The sequence below is a fragment of the Tyto alba genome, unplaced genomic scaffold, assembly GCF_018691265.1.
Source record: "Tyto alba isolate M040663 unplaced genomic scaffold, T.alba_DEE_v4.0 Super-Scaffold_48, whole genome shotgun sequence".
In the NCBI taxonomy this organism is placed as follows: Eukaryota; Metazoa; Chordata; class Aves; order Strigiformes; family Tytonidae; genus Tyto; species Tyto alba.
In genome coordinates, this window is record NW_024881324.1 from 24,747,541 (window position 1) to 24,769,142 (window position 21,602).

The window sequence follows — 21,602 nt, forward strand, 5'->3', positions numbered from 1 at the left end:
AGCAAGAGATCAGACAAATATGTCAAATATGTTTAATTTTTTTCAAAATAACTGATGGCAAAATAAAATATTTACATCACGTCAAACTGTGTAAACATGTAACGTCACTGTACAAAGAAATATACATGCAAAATAAAGCAAAAATTTAACTAAAACAATAAAGGAAAATAATACACAAACATAATGATATGAGGTTGGTACGAATACACATCCAGTTTCTAAGTCAGTTGTTTTCTTTAAAAAAGTTTCTGTACAACTTTACACAAAAAAAACCCCAACAAAACAAAAACCAAAAAAGGAATAAATAGAATACAGTGGAAGCCGCAAAGCTCAAAACTAACCCCAGCTAGGTTATGGCTTAAGACCCATATATCTAACTATTGTGGGATGTCGGCTTGTTTTCTTTAAACATGGCATTTCACACAAACATAGATGACAACACACCCATATGAACTCAGTGATGCACAGAAAACCATCTCTGTCTTTTTAAATAGCTCACATTAATATTACTTCAACCTTAAAAACAGTTACTAAGACGATTACATTATGTGTCAGATTCTCCTCATCTGACCACTACTTTCTGAATGTATTCTTCACCAAAGAGCACAAAATTCATTTGTTCATTTCACAGAAAGAAGTAAACACAGATCTGAAAATTCTAAAAAGTGGTAAGTGTTGAGACCGATTTTGGGAAAGTCAGACTTTGGCATTTTGAATATAATAAATCTTAAAAAGTGTCACCCTACTTCTTAATCTGTTTGATATTTGGGATACGAATCTTTTTTTCTTTTTTTTTTTTTTTTTTTGAACAATCCTTAAAACTGACTAGTCTTGACTAAATTCTATGCTAACCCTCCTCTTCAACTAATAATGACAGTGTGGTACAACACACCTGTCCCTGCCCACCCAGAAACCCCAAACACACAAACAAAACCATAAAGCTCGCCGTACTAGGTATGTGCTTTTTCTATATATTTATTACAGTTACAACAGAGGTCCTCATAAATAGTTGCATAAAATGTTAAAGCCACAACATTGCACATGATATGAAAGAAAACAAAATCCCAAATGAGTGCATTTACAGTATTTCATCCTGCTGTATACTGCTTGACAATCGGGTCAGCAAGCTGGGCACCAACCCGAAGTCCTTTTCTAAGAGGACAGTGAGTACTGACCCAAACTGAAGACCCGCACAGTGGTATACCACCATTTAGGAAGGAGGGGAAAAAAAGGATAAGGGGAGGGGGGGAAAAAAATTACAGACCAAAGGCAGGTAACAGTCTATATACAAGTAAGGCCTACATTTTATCAGAGCAAAACAATTCATTCTATTTGTATGCAAAAACTTTGAGGTTGGATGCACTTAAAAGCAGAGTCTGATCTCAGTGCACTGCTACGTGAGATACATACAGGCGAGGCAACTGGAAAGCTCTAGGACCAAGTGAAAACCAGATGTTATAAATGGAGGCTGGATCCACGGGCAGCCATTTTGGTGAGTCTTCTCCAGGCATGATTTCATTTTTGTTTAACACCAGTGCTTTGAACATAGGCATTTCTTCCTTGAATAAATCTTGAAAACGGTATTTAAGTTCACTTGCAAAATTCAACTCTTGTTTATTAAAAAAACTATTTTTTTTTTTTTTTTTTTTTTTTTTGCAGAAACCTGAATAAAATACTGGTACTGTATCGCTTGTGACTGCTTTTTGCAGAGTACAGTGCTATCATCCTCCACCCCAGTGAAGTCTGCATCGCCAGTCCCCGGCGCCACCCCGCGCGGGTCCCCCTGGAATGCGCTTGCACACGAACATTCGCTGGCAGCTGGTTGGCTCGGGGTTTGCTTTCCTCAAAATTCAAGTCAACAGCTGATTGGCAGAAAGGAGGAGTCCGTCTCCAGTCTGATCGATTGGCAGGAGGAGTCCGTCTCCAGTCTGATTGATTGGCAGGAGGAGTCCATCTCCAGTCTGATTGATTGGCAGGTGAAAGAGAATGAGAGAGAACTTCAAGCAAGGTCAAACTCTTGGCAAGAGCCTGCTCTGTAAGAAGTTTTTAATGCTACGGATGGGTCGAACATCATTCTGGTGTTTTCGCCGCTCAATGAACGAAGTCAGTCTGGATATGTCAATGCTGTCAGCGCTTTTGCTATTCCCCAGCTGCAGCCATTGCTCCTGGAGGGCCAGTGCAGCCGAGGGACGCTTAGCTGGGTCATCCTGAAGTAGGAAGCATACAAAATCTTTGGCCTTCTGGCTAACTCCTTTGAAGTAGTCATCTGGGAAACTAAAGTCTAAGCGGCAAATATTCAGGCAAGTTTCCTCTACGCTTTCATCCAGGAAAGGAGAGACGCCACTAAGAAGGACGTATGTGAGCACTCCAATGCTCCAAACATCTGAAGTGAGGGAAACAGGATTTCCAAGAATAATTTCAGGAGCTGCAAACTCTGGGTTTCCAAGTAAATGGTGGATATAATACGTGGTATTGAGCTGGACTGCGTCTCCAAAGTCAGCCAGTTTTATTGTTGGCTTAGTGGAACTCTGGTCCACCAAAATATTTTCAGGCTAGAAAACATAAAAGCAAAAGTTATAACGCCTTTTTTCACGTCAGTCTAACACACATTTAACGCTCCAACATGACTGCTGCCCAGCCAGTGCTGTCAGCTCAGGAACGTAACAAACAGCCGCCAGGATTACTGCTGAAGGCCAGCTCTGCGAAGCTCCTAGGCAGTCCCACCAAGGCTTCCCCCAGACCAACCAGCAGGCAGTTTCTTGCCAACTACAGTATGCAACGAAGGTGTTTTAGCTGCTGGCACTATCATTTTTGGAGGAAATATAGTTCTGCCAGATAATACTGCCGATGTTCATAACAGCAGCTCTCCAAAGTTTCACAGGAACCTCTGTTGGGGAACTTAAGCTTAAAGAGCAGCAATTACAAATAGGGGATGAATAAAGCAACTGCTCTATTTGCTTTATGACAGAGAGACAACAGAACTCTTGCATTGAAAGACTGGAAGACCTGGTCAGAATTTTCTTGATGCTTTCAACAGAATTCAGCTTTACTTGTTGATTCATTCAGGTAACACAGCTATACAGATGGAAGTCAAGCACTGTTTGAGACTATGGCGGCAGAAGATCCTGTTGGATCCACCTGGCTTCAAGAGAACTGCCCCACTACAGGTGAGCTGAAAGTGGAATTATTTTTATGCTTTTATTTCTGAAGCTACTGCTGCTGTAGTTGTAATCTTAGTAAAATGAGAGTGACTTACCTACATGTAGTTTTTAATTAGTTCACCTGTATGTACCCTGAGACTGGAAAAAAGTACTGGTGAACTCCACCTAGCACTAGAAAAAAATTAAATTTGGGGTCTCCATGATATGCAGACCAGACTGGGTGTGGATGGAAAACACAAGTATGTGGAGGGAAGTTGCAGGCTCTTTCTGCTTTTTCTCGTTATGACCCTTTTTGGCTAAAGAGACTCTGCCTACAAAGAAGGCTTGTCGATGCTAAAATTCCTTATCTTTCAAATAGAGGTGGGAAAAAAATAAAGAGTGTAAAGTTTTTAATTAATATTCACATTAAGACCTTCTTATGTAGCTTCTCCTATGAGAATGTATCAAATACTCGTGGCTCAAGTAAAATTTAAAGGGTAGAACAGAGGCCCAAAGAGGTACCATTCACATAGGTATCACCTCCCTCAAAGTGCAAAGATGAGAAAGATTTGCAGGAACAGAGGAAAAGCAGTCTCTTTCACAACAAACTCTGTGCTTCTTGAGAAAGAAATGGATTTCTGCTGCAAGCTTCTCAGAAAGTAAATAAACAGCTAAATAAATAGAAATAAACCGAAACTGTTCCTGTCAGCAATTATTCCCAGCACAAAGGACCACACAGGGCCAGCAAGCTTTAAGGAGAAAGCACAGGGAATTCAAAGTTTCTGCTTTTGATTTAAAGCATTTGGGGATGGAGCCCGGGCGCGTACCCTTCATACAGTCTCAAAGCAATTCACAGTTCTATGTTCCCAGCTGCAAGTTTCCCAGAAGAGGGAAGTTTTTATGCCTGGAATAGTGCACACAGCCAGGAATCCCATTCACTCCTCACCTTTAGGTCCAAATGTGCTATTCTGCAGTTGTGAAGATACTGCACAGCTTCCAGAATCTCTCCCAGGTAGAGTCTGATCTTCCCTTCTGTGAGGTTTCCCCATCGCACGACATAGTCTAGAAGGCGACCCTGGTCAGCCCTATTGGAATTACAAGGGTTATATTATGGATTAATCCATATCTCAGAACTGAAAGAAAAACCTAACAGGCCATAGACTACAGGAATAACTGTAGCCTGCAGACCTAGAAGACTAGGGTATGAAGAGGAGATTTGATATCAAGCTACCAGATCACCATGTTTGTAATTCACTTGTGCAACCACTCGACATAAAATAATTCCTGGACCTTCCGACTAAAATAATCATCCACATACCCGTTTAATAACTCAACTTGCTTCCTTCTGAGTATTAAACTCAACAGTTTAATAACAGCATTCTATAACTGCAATATTTTACTTAAGTGTTTCCAAACTTCTGTGCGATTTTAAAGTTTCTTATTCATAAACCGCTATAAATGCCCCAAAAAGTCAGCTGTAGAGTTTGCATTTTACAGGTAACGTTAGAGTCCACACACATTTCTAACACTAGTATGTAGTTGGTGGAGGTCTCAAAAGTATCGAGAAGGCCAATGAGCTGGGGATGCTGGAGATTCTGCATGACTCCAAGTTCATGGGTAACCTGGTCTCGCTTCATCAACTTCTTATTCACAAACTTAGTGGCTACTGCTCGCTTGGTTCCCTTCTGGTCACACTTCTTAACGACAGAAAATCTGCCCCTAGAATACAATATGGAAAGGAAAGAATTAACCGAGACATGCATTAAGGACGTACTTTTACCTTGAAAGATATTCTGTAAGAGATCTAATTTTAGATCTCTGATAAGCTACCCGCACAGAGCAGTTTCTGGACATAAAGAAGAGTTGCCAGTGCATTCATCTTCTACAAAATTCATCTGTATAAATAATTATCTCCTGATAGAAATCTGTTTGATCGTATTTGCAGAGAACTCAAGTCAGAGTAGTATCCAGCTTTCAAAGGTCATAATTAAGCTGGACAAATGTATGTTCTTACATGACTTATTTTGCGCATTTTCAGACTTTTTCAGCCTGTAATTTTCATACCCTAAACAAAAAGTTTTAGGAGAGCTTCACTACAGAAGCAGCATCAGTCACTGTAAGGCATGCTCAAAAAAACCCCCCTTAATCTGTGATACCACTTCAGACTAAATAAATTCCATTTGTGCAGTGCCATCTAGTGCTGGTAAAATTTTCACTTCCTCATTTTTATTTCATCCAACTTAATTTTGGCCTTTCAGGCTCATATGCTAAGTATTTTTCACAGAGAATTTAATTTTTTGAAAGAGAAGTTAATATTTTGACATAGACAGCTTTGGAGATCAGCACACAGGACGCACCTGCCAAGCTCAGCCACTTCACTATAGAGGGAATCAAAGTTGTCTTTCCAGATTACCATGATCCCATCACTTCCAGGACCTACAAAAAAAGAGGACAGTATGGACAAAATTTAATATACTCAAATCCTCTCAGGACTAAATTGTTGTCATTATAACCAATGTTTTGTTTCAGATGTTTGCAGAAGGAGACATATTTGGACTTCATATTCGGTTTGGGAATAGATTTCAGGAAGAATTTGCCTCAGACAGACTGGCCCCTATCTTTCTTTTGCAGCTGAATGTGTTCAGATTGAAAAGCAACTCACAGCCTCATATTGTCCAGCCTCTAGCAACGCAAAGAAAATGTTTTCCGTAATCAACTACTTAACTGATGGTTTATAAGGACTACCACAGCAACAGGAGGTAAAGAGTATTTTTTACTCTTTGCACAAGAATTGACTACAATCAAATGGCAAGCCCTTCAAGTCCAAAGGACTGAAAGAGACTTCATGGTTTGATGTTGAAACCTCCCTTTGTGCTACAGCCATAGAGTTTTCAATTTGCTCTTATGGCCTGGGGAAATGAAGGGTAGGATGGCCCCAGAAAAACTGGGGTGAATAACTTCTTTGTAAAAGTATTGGTAGAGCTGAGTAGAAGGGCTGACTGTCTTTTGGAGTCTAGTTGCAAAGCAACTAAGACATACCAAATTCTGTTTTAGTTTTGACTGAGAAGTGAACACTTGCTTTTGGACAAGGTCAGTAAGACCAAGGACTATGGCTGAAAGATGGCAGTTTAGTCTACAAGATGTCTGTATCTCTGATTCTGGCCAAGTCACCGTTTTGGGCTTCCGTACTGGTGTAGGAAGGACACTCATTATGCTAGTTCCTTAAAGCACAGTTTCACACTGATTCTTGTTCATCAAGAGCTTTTTACTCCCCTGACTGGAAAAGTTTCCTTGGCTAAGATACTATCAGTGGAATCACCCTGTCCTGTTAATCCCCACATGACACAGGGTGGCAGCAAGACAAACTGGATTACACATGAAAGCAGCCCAGTCAATGCAGCAGAACAAATTCTATAGTGGAACTAATTTGGGTGCAGTAGGAACTGTCTGTACAGGAATGAGTAACCTTGGCAAGCTGAAGGAAACAGCAAAAAGAATAGGTATCTTACATTATGTCTCAACAATATACCTGCCACTGGAAAAAAAAAAAAAAAAAGTGATCAGACTGTATAGCAGCTACCTGAAAAAAAAAAAAAAAAAACAACAACTCTATTTTTCAGGAAACATTAGTGTAACCCCCCAGATTTTATTTTCTGCCTCTTTTCTATATTGCAGCACACCCATCCTAAGGCTTAACTACTGGCTGCCTTGGGTCGGTGAGCAGGAAGAGCCAGGAATAATCACCACCCCAGTATGTCGGCTGTAAGGCACTTACTGTGGCTGCCAACAGGCAGAGCTCAAAGTGGCAGCACCGATTATAAACCCCCAAAAATTTCAGATGAGGTTTTGGAAGGGACATATTTTTCACGGTCTGGTTTCAACACTCCAGGAAAAACTTTTTTTTTTTTTTTAAAAAAAGGGAAGAAAAAACATATTTTAGAGAGGTTCGGGACAACTGTACCAGTCCCGATATCAGCTGGGACAGACATACAAAGACAGAATGCAGCACTTCATACCTTAGTTTATTTTATACGGGTCAATTTGAGACAGAGCCATTCCACCTAAAATCTATTAATTAATTCTGACCAATGGATAAACATATGGGTCTTTTAATACCTTAAAGGACGCAGATAGCATCAATTGTTATAAGCTGCACGTAAGAAAGCCTGCTATCTTGCCGTCTCCCTGGGTTTTCTCTATTTTTAAAAATGGAGGATGCTGAACACTTAAGAGAATAATAACTGAATGTACAAACACAAACTGTACGTTATCACTTTGTCCAACACATCAAGTAAAGACCATTTTTTGCTCCTTTTCTGTCTGCTTCCAAAACACAGGCATTTTCCATCTTTGCAGGTTTCCTTTTCGTTCTCTCACAAACATTCAGGTTTCCTCACTTCAGGTATTGAAATAATGTAATTTAAGTGTAGATTTATCATGCAAAGACAATAAATAGTTATATGTCTTCCTAAACACTGTGGCTTTACCATTAAAGCAAAGGGGCATATTAAAATACAGAGCAATGCTACTCTTTTCTTATCTGTACACTTCAGAAATTATACATGTTAGCACAGTAACATTCACTGAGACTAAACTAAGAACGCACATGATAAAATATGATTTTATCACAGTATGTTTGAACTAGTATAGACAGACAAGTTAAACAAACGCACACTGTGTAGGCATCTTGTCTGTATGAACCTCTAATTGGTTACATCCTAAAAGCACGTCTATTCCTGCTGCAACAAGTAATAGATCACAGCTGAAAAGGTTTGTTATAATACTCCTTTAATAGAGGGATGCCCATGAGCTGGGGTTTTCTTTTTCCTGTACTATGGGCACCAGACACTTTGAACGTAATTAGATTAAAAAAAAAAAATAATAATAAAAAAAAAAAAGCAGAGACAGGCCTACCTAAAACTCGTAGACTGGCAGAAGATGAAACCGAACCCATATCGTTTGCAGCTATACATGTATAGATACCATCGTCTTCTGCAGTGACGCCAATGATTTTCAGTGAAGCCTCTCCTAAGTCACTGGGAAACACAGTGGCATCTGTTATTCATTTTACATTTTTATGTAAAATATTTACATTTTTACATAAAAACATATTTACATTTTACAAACTTTATATTAATTTTACAAACCTTAAGCCATGGAAATCAGACAAAGTTAGATTGATACCGTTAATATTTCTTATTCTCCAGCTCCTATCTCTCTCTGGACAAACATTACTAACTCTGTCCCTGGCGTTTCTGAAGCATCTACCACAATTTGAACACTTTGTGTCCATCAAGTATCTTGGAATGTCCTACAGACTATTACGAAAACATCCTCACTGACACTGTCTCAGCATGTCACAGGCTCCACTGTGTTTGAAAATTAAATGCTTCCCCTGTTTCTTCCTGCTTCCTCGACTTCCTTCAAATCAGGAGAAGCCGTACCAAGACAACCACCCATCATTGTTCTTTCTCAAAGGTTAGTTTCCATCTCTGAGTCCCAGCATGTAGAAGCTGATCTAACGTTTGTACTTTCAGAGCATTCATCCCTTGTAAGAGAGGGCTCCCCCCCTTCAATGCAAAAGGCACACCTCACCACAACTTTGGAGACCTCAGATTCTGGGAGAATGAGGATGGGAGGAAGCTAAAAAGAACTTAAGTTTCTCCATCTGCTCCAGGGCAGAAACAGCAATAAGGTCTGTAAGACCACAGGAGAAAGATTCTACAGGCTCCTCCTCATCTTTCTCCCTGCTCAACCACCTTTTTTGTTTGATGGTTTGTCTTTAAATGTCTACTTAAATCTTCCTCTTTGCAATGAATTTCTAGTACTTTTTTTTTTTTTTTTTTTCTGAACACCTGCCATGGACATGAACAGCAGATAATTTTATTTGCAAAAGTCTCTTACAAATGTGAATGCTTGGCAAGTCCTCCCTACACTTTTCACCTCTAGGCTCGCAACAACCCTAACATTGTGTTATTCTTTCACAATAAGGCATATTTTTAAGATTTTCTACCATTCTTACTGCTTTCCTTTGGATCCATCCCAGTTACTGCAAGTCATTTGACTGACTGAAACAAAACCTATTGGCCACAGTCTTCACCATACAACTTAATTTCAGGGAAAAAAAAAAGAATGTAAATTTTAGGAACACAGGAAGATGACCCCACCCCTGCCTCCCAGCTCAAAGAAAATTTCACAATTATTTCTAAAAATCTGTCAGCCACAGCCAACGTGATTTCCTGGATATAATTCTGTAACAGTAATGAATCACAGTGAATTAAACATAGCAAATCTAACTCTTACTTATCTCACAACAGTCCTGGATGCAGTAGCAAAGCTATGCCTCGGTCTCCCCATAAAAAAAAAATTATACACAGTGAAAAGGAAAAAGCAGCAGCAGGAGGTAAAGAACGGTATCACGTCATCAAGTTTGCAGGTATGTTGGGCTATACTACTCAACCTCTGAGAAGATGACATACTCTTCTATCTATTACTGAGAAAGTTTTCACAAAAAGAACCCTTTGTTCTGAACTGAAAGCATAATTCACTGATGAGACATTTCTTCACACTGAAGTTACTCATTAAACAACATTTTCTGTACATAAAAGAATGCTTTTCAGCAAAAAACCTTTTCTAACATGCCGTTTCACATTCCAAAATACAGCAGCTTCTCTTATTAAGCAGGTGTTTGAGTTACCAGTTAGTCTGTTGAGTTCTATCACAGCAAAGCTAAAATCAGACAAAAATGTTCATTTCCACGCTCCATCGATGAAGACAGTGACACTGCCGTGTCAGTAAGAACCAGAGGCTTTTCTCTGCAAAATACTGTTGTGTGATCTCAAAGCAGTCACTTTCCTCACAAGTGATGGCATGCTACTAATGGAAATAAGGGACTGGCGGGATGGCAGGTCACAACACACCGTTCTGGTTCAAGCACGAGGTCAGCGAGATGAACGACAACGGCTTCTGCAATAGCTGATCAGAAGCACCAGCTGAATTTTCTTTTGTTTTCAAAAATCAACTGGATATGACATTTGGGTACCCCAGCCCACACGTAGAAGTTACACAACATTCCCAGAAAATCTCAGCTGGGAAATACTTCTGTCCGAGGGCAACCATGTATTTATGCCTCAAAGCCAAAAGCTATCCTGCACCAAGGGCGCAAATAGAAAATAAAAGTTTCAGCAGTTCCTACTGAACATTACAGGAATTACTGTACCTGTACGAAATGCTGTGATGACCGTCATTGCTCAGTGTGTTATGATCAGGACCTTTCCAAGTAACCGAAGCCTTGGGGCGACCACAGACTTTACACCTAAGCACGATGGTCTCTCCTGTCTCACATGTTACCTCACTCAATGGTATTATAAACTCTGGGGGAACTGGAACAAGAAAAGTAATGGCGTGATGTCATTTGAAGTTAATTAATTTGTTTTTCTATTGCATGCACTCTCACTTTTATATTAGACAAAGTAGTATGGTCTTTTAAATTTCCAAGGTGTATCTATCCCTCTACCCTCGGAGCATGGTTAGGCCACTTGCTGGGGGCTCTGCAGGTCTAGTGAATTTTTCTCTGCATGAACTTGGATACAACAATACTGCTATGCCATGGATGACCCTGAAGTCTACCATGGTGAACCAAACACCGTGTTCACGGCAAGCTAAGGAAACCCTACAGTGAAAGGTATTTAAAGATGCGCTCAGCTAAGAACATGTCATATGGTCCTCGTGTTTTATGTTGTTTTGGACTTGTGAACAAAAATACGTTCCTTGCATCTTAAAAAAATAAATATGACTTATTTCATTAGCTGTCTCCTTTATCCAAAAAGAGCCTATGTATATTTTGACAAAAACCACCCAGTTCCTGCTGACATAAATCACATCAACCAAATTTAAACGAAGTGAATAACGTCTTAATCAGATTATATTTACTGCAACTTTTAAAAATGAAAGCAACTTACCATCATAAATGTAATTGGGGTTGAGAAGCTGGAAAGGAGAGATTAAAAAAATTAATGTCTTGATAACCTTATAACAACTTAAAGAATGGTAGAAAACAAAGCACAGCGATGGGCTGAAGTTAGCTGTACCCACAAAGGTCCAAGAAACATCTGAACACTGGAATTTCTGCACCATTCTACTCTTTCTGCAGTATGCTGATATTCACAGGCTCAGAGATTATATCTTCCTCTCTTCAGATTTGGCAAACGCTGTCCACTAAAAACACTGCTCGTTGCCTCTAATTCCTTCATGCGAAATTCTGATGGAAGCTACTTTTAAAGAATTCCCAACACAAGCTCTTTTGGAAACTACTCCATCTTTGTAACCATTACCTTTACAGAAACCTTGTTGGCAAGTCCTTCTCGGGATTTGCGGTAACCGTTTTCTAGCTTGCCTTCCCTTTTGCCGTCTTTATCTTTTTTCTCAGATTTCTTCCTTAAACGGAGTGCTGTGTGCCAAGACGTTGACTTCCTGAATACAGAACATGAAACCTTGATCAATTTTTTTCCAACTCCAGGTTATGTGTTATACTCCCTAGTTTCAAATGGCATTGGAAAAGTACGTAAAAATGTTATTTCATTGTGTTAAAGTATATTGAAATGAAAGACATTAAATATGCCATAAGAGATGCTACCCTTGGTTAAAACTGTAAGCAAGCTAGTCAGATTAGTCTGTAGTTCACTATTTCTTGAAATCATTACTCAAACAGTAAGCTTTCTATCTGAAAATACAAGCTGTCAATCAAACTTAGAAATGATCAGTATGAAATCTGTACCTATATGAAGCCTATATAAGCTTTGCATAAAGCTACAGTGCTAAGAACTTAGATGTAATTTCTCCAATTGCAGATCTGAGAGAGGTCTTCCTAGCACAGCCAGTCCTTTTCAATACGTTGGTGGCTCCAAGTAGAGATCTAGAACTCTGAATTCTTGTTTCTCTGGCAACAAACATTCCCGGACTTTTCCTAAACAAAGATGTCTAGCCTGAAAACTAGTTCTATTAATTAAACCAGTAACTATTGCTGCTCTTAGATCAGATATTCTTTCATCACCTCTTCCCAGAAGATTGTACTGCTACAGCTTTTAAATAAAGAATATGTGCTTCTGGGCTCTTTTTTTTTAGCTTGTATTTTGAAGCTTGCTAAGGGACCTCTCAAGGGCTTGTTCTGCTTGCTGACCGCTTATTTCTCAAAGATCACATCAACTTTTGATTTTAAAGGTTCAAAGCCCTGCCTAAATTGGAAGCTCTTCTTCCTCCTCCCCTTCCACACACACCCAGGCACTCACTTGATGGTTCCATCAGGGTTGTCAATGATGACTGCACTGGTATGCCCCAAGACATAGCCGGGAATCCAGCCCTCGGCTGCGGGGCACTGATCAGTGGCGGCTCTGAACACCAAAAACATGTTCTGTTGGTTGCTGGCTAGAATCTGCACGACCTCTCCTTGGTAGACATTTATCTCATCCTCCTTCACTGCCGTGTAATCGTGTGTCACCAGCATGGTGGAGATATTGCTACTGCTGCTACTTTCACTCTGCAAGTGTCAATTGGAAGCAGAAAGAGAAGGGGGGGGGGAGGGAAGAGTAAAGTTTAATGTTCTTGAAGAAGACAGGCTGTTCTTGGCCTGCTGTGTCACCTGCATAATACATATACCTTAAGCTGTATTCAAAGAAAAGAGCTACAATTTATCTTTTAAAGCTGCCTGTGTCTGTCTTTCGCAAATTCATTTGATCTTTGAATACCTTCATGTACAGCTGCTGTAGAAATTTATTCCCATTACTTTTACTCAAGATTACTTCCTTTAACTGAGAGTTTATACACAGTTCTCAACTGGCCTTCCTTGCAAGCATTAGACACTGAACCTCATGTCTTTATCAGGCTATAAAACTACAGTACAGCACATAGGACAGCTTTTCATGGTTTTACAGGTGCAGTTTCAGAATCATAATCGTTACCTCGAACACTGGAAATTACAACAACAAAAAACACGTACAGTCTTTCCTAGCACTATTTTGTCAGATCTCTGCACCAGCCTTTTGCTCACAAAACATGACAAGGTACAAAAGAACAAATTAGGTTTTTGACTGTGTCTCAAAACCGCAAGACTCATCCCTGGTTGAATATGTATGATCAGGTTTATTCCTTTAAATGCACAGGATGAGGTACATTATTGAAATAAGAAATTATTCATTTGTTGGGCAAAACAGGTCCACTGAACTATCAAAATAAAGCTAGAAATCTCACTTCTAACTGATTAGTGACTACGAAAGCTGAGTATTGTTAGCTGTTTATCACGCACTTTCAACTAGTGTTCACAAATGTTCATCATTTGCAGAAACCTAATTATGGCTGATCAGGTGTATATTAAAAGTCACTTTTAATATACTTTTCAGAACAAAACGCCTTCTCATGGCCATGAACCCACCGGCAATTATTATTTTTTAAAAGTAAGACTCATTTTGTCCATTTGCCTGCATTTCTCATACGAGGTTTAATAAATGGAAATGTGAAATCTATTCTCAGACTACGCAACCTAGTTCCTTAAATAAGCTATTTCCTTCTTGAAACGAGTTAAAACCAAAGTGGACGACCTATTAATGTCGTGGCATGAGGCATGTATGTGTGCGTGCCTGTCTTTTGTCTCTGTTTTTACTTCAAGCTGTTTCAGCTCACTACCAGCAAGGGCTCACTACCGCTTAGTAGTAGCTGGGTTGAAGGAGGAGATCAGTACCCAGCTGTAGCTGGAGAATACTATTGCTTTTATGGCATAACCACGTGTTAGCACCACGTATGTGCTAGCAGCGAGTGGAAAGCTCGGCACACAGGATTAAAACAGCGTCAGATATTTCACCCTTCAGTGTTGAGGGGATGAAGTGGCGGTCAGTGGACAGCACGGTACACTGACAGCCCTGAAAACCACCTTCTCTTGCAATCTGCTCATGGCCTTGAACAAGTCACTCCATCTCTTGGTGCTTGTGCTTCCCTACGAGTGCTCTGGCCGAGAAACCGAGACATTTGGAAAGGAACAGTCTTGGATTACTCATTCATAGCATGTTCAGCAAATTGATGCTTGGGTTTCCAGTCAGTCTGTACATTTTATTCTAGCTGGTATTATTTCGTTCAACTGGATGGTTCAAATCCGTTCTATCTTTTTTTCCCCTATTACGACGATGAAGCAAATGCTACCATAGAGAGAAAGATCTCATCCCAGATTACTCCTTCACTAAAGGATATTTATGTTAATTCAAGATGCTGTATTTCCAATGGGAGAACTCATTTTTTCTGGCTTACAGAGCTGTCTGCATGGACTTTTGCATTAGCAAGCCCCTTCCATGATTTATGCAAACTGGGAATAGCAGAACAAAAAAAAAAACAATCTAATTTTCAGTCATCGTTTCAATTAAGATTACAATTTGGTAGATTCTTTCAGCGAGATGAAAAAATTCTATTCAGAGAAAGCTGCTTTTGTTAACTCCTTCTGTTAGACTTACAGGGGGAGATGAGGGGAACGCTGAAGTTCCAAAACCAACCTAAGCCCCAAACCTTGTCCCACACACTACTCCGGAATATACTGTTTCTTAGCATACAGCAGAATGTGTATAAGTGCAGGACTGAACTTCCTGTAACATAACATTTCTTTTTATTAGTTAAGTCTTGAAGGATCGTATTAAACTCTGAATATTACTTATTTTCAACATGGACAGATAGGTCTGTTAAATAAACAAGTGTCTGGTAACTAGTAAGTGACAAACATTCTTGCGAATGTGTTTATATCAAAATTTATTCTCACCACAGAAAGACAGCCGTTTCTTTTACCTTGCAAGGAAGTAATTATTCTTGCATAGTTTATGTTTTTCTACTGCAAGTTCTGCAGTTCCCCCAGAGAAGGAACTACAATCAAAATATTAAAAATTCCTCCCATATTCCTGAAATATTAGCAAAACCAATTCCTTTGTCATCTTCTTAAAAGTATCTTTTCCATAACTAACCAACCTCAACCATACATGCATATAAATGTACACACACAAATGGTTGAATCAAATTAAACCTTCACAATTTTCTCTAGCCTGTTGAATGTGGTGTGGAGTCCTGCTAAAGTATGGTCTAGAAATGAGGTTATAAATGAAGAATTATGACCCATCTCAATTACCAAACTAAAAGAAACATAGTTGTGAAGCACAAGGCATGCATTCAGATATTATGTTTTACAATAAGATAAAACCAATTAATTGTGTCTTCGCTGAGACAGTATCAAAATTCAAACGTTTTGAAAACTCAGTGCCACCCCAACTCTCCCTCTTTTTTTAATGGAACGACACCAATTAATACTAAACAAGTCTTCTCTGCATATAAAATGTACCACCATCTTGATTTGCATACTGTGCAGTAATTGCAAAATACTCAAATCATCCCAGATACTATACCAGCATCACATTTTTCTAGACTGGAGATAAACACAAGACAGAACTAAAACAAATGAAAAGCTGAAGGAAGATCGGTATAAAAATACAATACATGCAAAGCATAATTTTTTCTTCTGAAGCTATCATAAAAGTAAGTGTAAGAACTAAGAAGTCAAGAAAGCTACGTGTGTTAAACAGTTCTATAAAGAAATGCATGCATTTAAAAAAGGTCCGGCAAGTTAGGTGATTTGCAAAATTGATATCGCATACTATTTGTGAGAGAGTGGAAAAACAAACATTTGTGAACACAATACTTAGTAAGAGAAAAATCAAACGTGAGTTTAAAAAGAAAGGCACCATAGCCTGCCTACCACATCCATGGCAAGTGCCTTGAAACTTTTGCTTTATATTTGCACATGCCCCTGTGATTGCTGTGTTGCATTTCTTGGTGGACGTTATTACAGAGATTGTGGATTCTGCTGATACCCCAGGTTTCTGCACAAGCACACCAAGTGTATACTAAAAGGTTGAATCTCCAGATGCCCTAAATCAGTTCTTCTTACAAAGCAGAAAAGACAAGTGGAGCCGCTATTTGTTTTGGTTGTAGTAGAAGGAAGATTATTTTAGCTAGGTTTTGTTGGTCTATTTTGAGTGGAGTGCAGGAAGCTTCCTTGGTCAGACACAGGAATTAAAAAGAGAATGTTGTACATCAACTAAGGCTGAAAGGAGAAGGGGAAAAAAAAATAAATTAATAAAAAAATTAAAAATCAAGCAGCCCAGAGAACGTACTGTAGATGTCTCCATGAAGTTAAAACTCAACAGGACAATGGTGGCGGATTTGTGCGTGAAAGGGAAAAAAAGCCCCAAGGCAATCTGCCAAAATCTCGAAGTCAGATTTAAGTGCTGGCTGCAACGCATACCCCAAGGTGCTCTGGCTGCCACGTTTCAGCATGTTAATTATGTGCCTTCAAATTAGAGACGAAAAAAGCAAGGAGAGCAAGTTAGTATCAGCCCAGTGCTCTATGTTTTCAGCAGAGGCAGAAATTGCACCTAATGTTAGCAGTTGCTTTTGTGTCTGTATACATACCCGTGTCTGTATGTATACATACACAGAGAGGTAGACAATTTTTTATTTTTTTTTTTTTTTAATGTGCAGAAGGTATTTGAACAGTTGATTATTTCAGAGCAGTTACAGCGCTGGAGAGCCAGAAGTTAGTACGGAGAGTGATGGCAACGCACAGAAAGGGAGCACGGGAAGGTTTTAGAAGAGCTCGCAGGACAGAGGTGCTCCGCTCTTACCCCGTTACTCTGGGTGGAGTGAACTGACTGCTCGCTGGTCGAGGAGCATGTGCTCATGCGGTCTGTGTCCTTGCTGTGTGAAGAGTGGCGGTGGACCTGCCGCTGGAGGGAGTCACTGTCCCCAGGGAAAGTGAAGGAGCCAGGGCGGCTGGCAGGGGAGGCTGGGATGGAGCTCCAAAAGGAGCCCTTCTGCAGGGGGCTGCTGGGTGGGAAGGTTTCTTTGCCAAAAGGAGAAGGGAAAGTCGTGGAGAGAGGAGAGTTCATTGGTGAGATGGCTCCCGGCCTTGGCTTCCCAAGCGTCAGCGATCCTATGCTGTTTCTTGCCCGACTGTCCTCCGAGCTTCCACGCGAGTCTTTCTGGGCTCCATCAGCCGAGCCAGAAATGTTTCCCGCTGTCTTCCTGGGACTTTCGATAACTTTCATCTTGGGAATCTGCTCACCGTCCGGTTCTGCACTGGGAGGGTGCCTGTCTGGCTGGCTCAGGCCAGTCTCTAAGGAGGTGTTGTAGTGTGGCAGGGAGAGATTGTGAATGGACGTACCTGACATCTTGTCTGCCTCTGCTTGGGCCGAGGCTGCAGAGGAGACCAGGACTGGGGAATGGTGTCTGACAGGCTGGGGGATCCGGGATGGCCGGCTACGGCTGGAGCTGGGGATGCCACTGCAGCTGCTGGGGCCGCTGCTGTTACCGCTGCCCGTCCCGCTGCCGCCTCCACCACCACTGTGGTTCCTCTGGTACTCGATCGGGGACGTCAAGGCTGCAACAGGGGCGGGAGGGGAAGCGATCAGGGAAAGGAGGACAGGAAAGGGGACAGGAACAGTTTAAAACAGACGCGTTTATTGGCAAGAGGGGGAGTGCTGTTCAAATAAGGTAAATTCCCTTAGCAGGGCCGGACGTGCCGTAGACCTCAAGTCACTCTTCTGTATCACACCTTCACGATCTGCTATGAGTACCTCTGTTAAAGATGAAAAATCTGAAACCAGGGAGAAATATTTTCCTTTAGGATCACACTGTCAGTCAGCAGCCAGGCTGGGGAAAACACAGGTGTGACTCCTAATTCTCAGCTCATTGTTCCATCCCTTACAGCCCTTTTTTAAAAAAAAAAAAAAAAGAGGGCCACAACCGAAGGATACAAAAATACAGCAAGAACCTTCTAGCGCCACAGCAGACACTACTGTCTTCTACTTTTCTCCTGCAGAATCTGAATGCTGTTGCCACAGTAAGATGTGACAACAGTGGCCACCAATATAACAGAAGCAAAACATATTCTGAATAGATGCTTAGAATTCCAGTTGGATTTAGTCTTTAAAGGCTTGCATTTGCTTAAAAGGGGTACACAAGCTCTCCACCCCAACGGATGGTGCCAATCTTGATTCACTCCTACAAAACATTTGGAAAATTTCACCAAGAGAACACCATGTAAATGCAGACTACCACCCTTATAATAAATGCAAGCATCTGCTCCGAAGCAGAAATGCGGCACATATCCCCCAACTGTTCTGTATTAGCTCAGGAAAAAGGAAACTTGCAAAACATTCCCAAGCCAAAAAACAACAGACGAGAGAGAAGTCCTTCAATTAGGAACTTTCAGTGAGAGGAAGTAAGTTACCATTTAAAAAGTTGCGCTGGTTTTCCAAAATTTGGTTAATTTCGTGGATCCATAACTGGCGGACTCCTGGACTGGCAGAATGCAAAATAAAGGTCTCTGTGACATCGCCCGTTCTTGATGTTAGTGCAAATTTACATGGATCGCTGTCCACATTTTCCTCCAGGGAAAGGCAACTCACCTTCATGGAGAAAAAAAAAAAAAAAAAAAAAAAAAAAAAATTTAGGTTCATGTATTTTATGAGAAACGTATCTCTAAAATCTCTTTCTTAGGAGCTCAGAATCATATCTTCAAATTATGACCATTCTTTCCTTCAGTAAAATAATAACACGAAATGAAGGATTACAGTAAACAGAGGATTAGTGTCCAGTTTACTGACGTGCTGTACCTGAACAATCTCTAGTTGGTCAGTACGGGCCACTGTCCCTCACTCTCCCTTTGTGTTATTTAAAATGCTGAGCCTGCTATGGAGCTCTACCACTGGCCCAGACCGAAGGCTTCTGCTGCAGATACAGCAATGCCTCGGAACAGGCTGCCCAGCCGGAGCTAAGCAGGATGCTCAGGTGGCAGGCAGAGCACCGAGGTGAACCAAAGGAAGCAGGGTCCACCTAAAACGCTTCACGACGAGGGCTGGTGGGCCCTGCTGTCGGGTTTTGTTTCAGGGAAAGCTTGAAGTGGAGGTAAATGCTTTTTTTGTTTGAGGAAGAGCTGACGTGTCTAAGAAGGTGGCACTACTTCCAAATGTTACCCACGCATTCGGACTGGTTTCAGCTGAAACTCGAAAGAAGGGATACGTAAAAAGTTACCATCTTTGTTTTCAGTGGCTTTGCAATAGGCTGTACACACAGCACTCAGCTGAAGACTAAACTCTCCGCGAATGCTCGTCCAGCTTTGTACAAGAACACCTGATTTGGTATGCTTCACCTGGGAAGCATCAGAGTACTGGGATCCAAGGATTTCCATCCGTCGTCAGAGTGAGCACAAATTTAATAGGAAGTAATTTCAGGAAATGACTGACACCTCACTGTGCTTTACGATTGCGCATCTACATGGCACAAGGGACTCCACACTGAACTGGAAACTGTTACCTTAGCAGAGTTTGTGCAGGGGACGCAAAGACTCACACACACAACAGTTACCTTGATACTGTTTTTAAACAAGAATCCGGGCATGGAGAAACCTTTCTTTTTATCTAGCAGCTCACTGAAAATGACAATCTGCTCAAACAGGAAGACCCGTCTCTCCTTGCAGCGTGGCAGAAGTCCCGTGTCCTGGTCTGTAACCAAGAACGTGTCCTGGAGCAGGAGCTTACCCTGGGCTACAATTTTACCCTAAACACAGAGGCAAGCAGAAACACATTTAGTGCAGTTCTTCATTTCTTTCTCCAATCAACCTTTTTGACCACACGCTCGTGCCAAAATAGCTCTGTGTATTTCCCAGCTTCTGAGGGCCGCTGGCCACGAAATACTCATTAATCCTCCTATAAAAAGGACATTCTTGTGCCCTTTCTCAGAAAACAAACATTATCAAGCAAAATCCCCCCCCCCCCAAATCCACTCTACCCTTTTCCATTCATACTCCTTTCAGTCTGAGGCTTGTAACACTAAGGCTTTCACCTCTCTATTCTCAGTAACTCCCAGGGACTCATATATTCTTCCCGTGCCTTCCAGGGTGCCGAAAAGGGGAAGAATTCAAGTTCATACCTGCAACACAGCGCAGAAAGGGCTTTGCAAGTAGAACATGTGACTACGGTCTGGCTGATGCATACTGCTTCAGCAGCCAAATTCCATCTCTTCTAGACTTCGCAAAGCAAGGAGAAAGGCTACAGTTGCCTCAGGTACTTTCCTGACTTTAGCAACTCCTTTGTCTACACTACCGAAGTCAGGTCTGCTCACCTGCTGATAACACCACTTCACTGTTTTGCAAGTCATTAGTCAATAAGGGAATTGTAATAACACCAGCACTTCCTAGGTTTTGCAGGAGGACTTACCTAGTGCGAGTGACACAACAGGTAAAGTTTCCCCAGATCAAGTCCTTGGCTGGGCTAAGACTTGATTTTTTCCTTCACTGTTTTTTGCACCAGCTGACCGGATAGTGAGGGAGCATGCTACCTCGTTTCTCTTCACAACATTAACAGTTAATTTCTAGAGGACCTGACAAAAACTCTAAACAAAACCTCAGCCAACTTACATCAAATCCTTGCAGGCGGCCAACATTCATCATGTCATTACACCGTTTTGGTACTATACACATGACCTCTACAGCTCTCTGTTCAAGACAAATAAAAAGTCAAAGCTTTATTTTCCAAATGAGTTAGCAGCATAACATTTTGTTTCATTTGCTATGGTTGCTTTAAAACAGAGATGTGAAAAGTAAACACTCATTATCACATTACCAAGAAGATCAGAAAAGGAAAGTGACTGTCAAAACAAAAGAAGTTCAGAGTAAAGACCATTCAAATCATGAAGAGAAAATGTCTCAAGTACCTCTAGTTCTGTTGTGTCAAGATTAGCTTTTTTAGAATATTTGAGGAAGTCCTGAAAAAGGAAAAAAACAATAATGAGTTCTTTTCTCGTTAATCAGCAAAGAGAAATCTTAGAAAATCTGAATTTGCTATCCTTCTGTCAGAGAATGACAGACTGCAGAAGACACATAGAAAAATTTTCTTTTTAAAGCTTCTTGCTGCAGTGCTTTCCCCCTCTTGTTTCTAAATATTTATTCACTATTTTGATTTAGCTCATACAAGAACGTATATTAAGGCAATGACCTCTGTGATACATAGAGTTGCTCTTCAGTAAACATTTATGTGATATTAAAATGGTTGCATATGTACATGGAAATGTTGGGACGAGTCCCAATAACTCATATCACATTTACATCTGAAAACAGTTGGGAGATCCCTCTCCCCTTCATATGACATTGGTACAAATTCTGAACATTTCCATGTCACTGACTTGAGTTCAATTGGTCTTTAACTGTTATAAGAAAAAGCAAAATTCTGCCCAAGCTATTTACTGCAATTTTTATAGCTACCTGAATATGCTCAGAAAATAATCATATGACATTGCTTACAAATCTGGGTTCTGTTTGGGAGAAGGGTGAAAAAGCATCAGCAATATTTTAAAAAGAAAACACATCCATTAGGACTTATATTA

The 21,602-nt window shown here is 40.6% G+C and overlaps 1 protein-coding gene across 2 annotated transcripts in view; it reads right to left on the minus strand.

Annotated features, from left to right (window-relative positions):
- Positions 1-764: 764 nt before the first annotated feature.
- Positions 765-21,602, minus strand: part of TRIO (trio Rho guanine nucleotide exchange factor) — a 251,839-nt gene continuing 231,001 nt past the window's right edge. Inside the window, exons 44-57 of one of the 2 annotated variants that reach the window (XM_042806835.1) lie at positions 20,934-20,984; positions 20,638-20,715; positions 19,587-19,778; positions 18,451-18,628; positions 16,844-17,598; positions 12,428-12,675; positions 11,474-11,612; positions 11,102-11,129; positions 10,360-10,522; positions 8,055-8,176; positions 5,498-5,576; positions 4,659-4,859; positions 4,087-4,225; positions 765-2,552 (exon numbers count right to left, since the gene is read on the minus strand). In XM_042806835.1, the coding sequence (XP_042662769.1) occupies positions 2,010-2,552; positions 4,087-4,225; positions 4,659-4,859; positions 5,498-5,576; positions 8,055-8,176; positions 10,360-10,522; positions 11,102-11,129; positions 11,474-11,612; positions 12,428-12,675; positions 16,844-17,598; positions 18,451-18,628; positions 19,587-19,778; positions 20,638-20,715; positions 20,934-20,984 (2,916 nt within the window). In that variant the 3' untranslated portion in view covers positions 765-2,009. Of the gene's footprint in view, positions 2,553-4,086; positions 4,226-4,658; positions 4,860-5,497; positions 5,577-8,054; positions 8,177-10,359; positions 10,523-11,101; positions 11,130-11,473; positions 11,613-12,427; positions 12,676-16,843; positions 17,599-18,450; positions 18,629-19,586; positions 19,779-20,637; positions 20,716-20,933; positions 20,985-21,602 lie in introns of those variants that run through there. The other variant, XM_042806836.1, reaches the window with a different exon arrangement.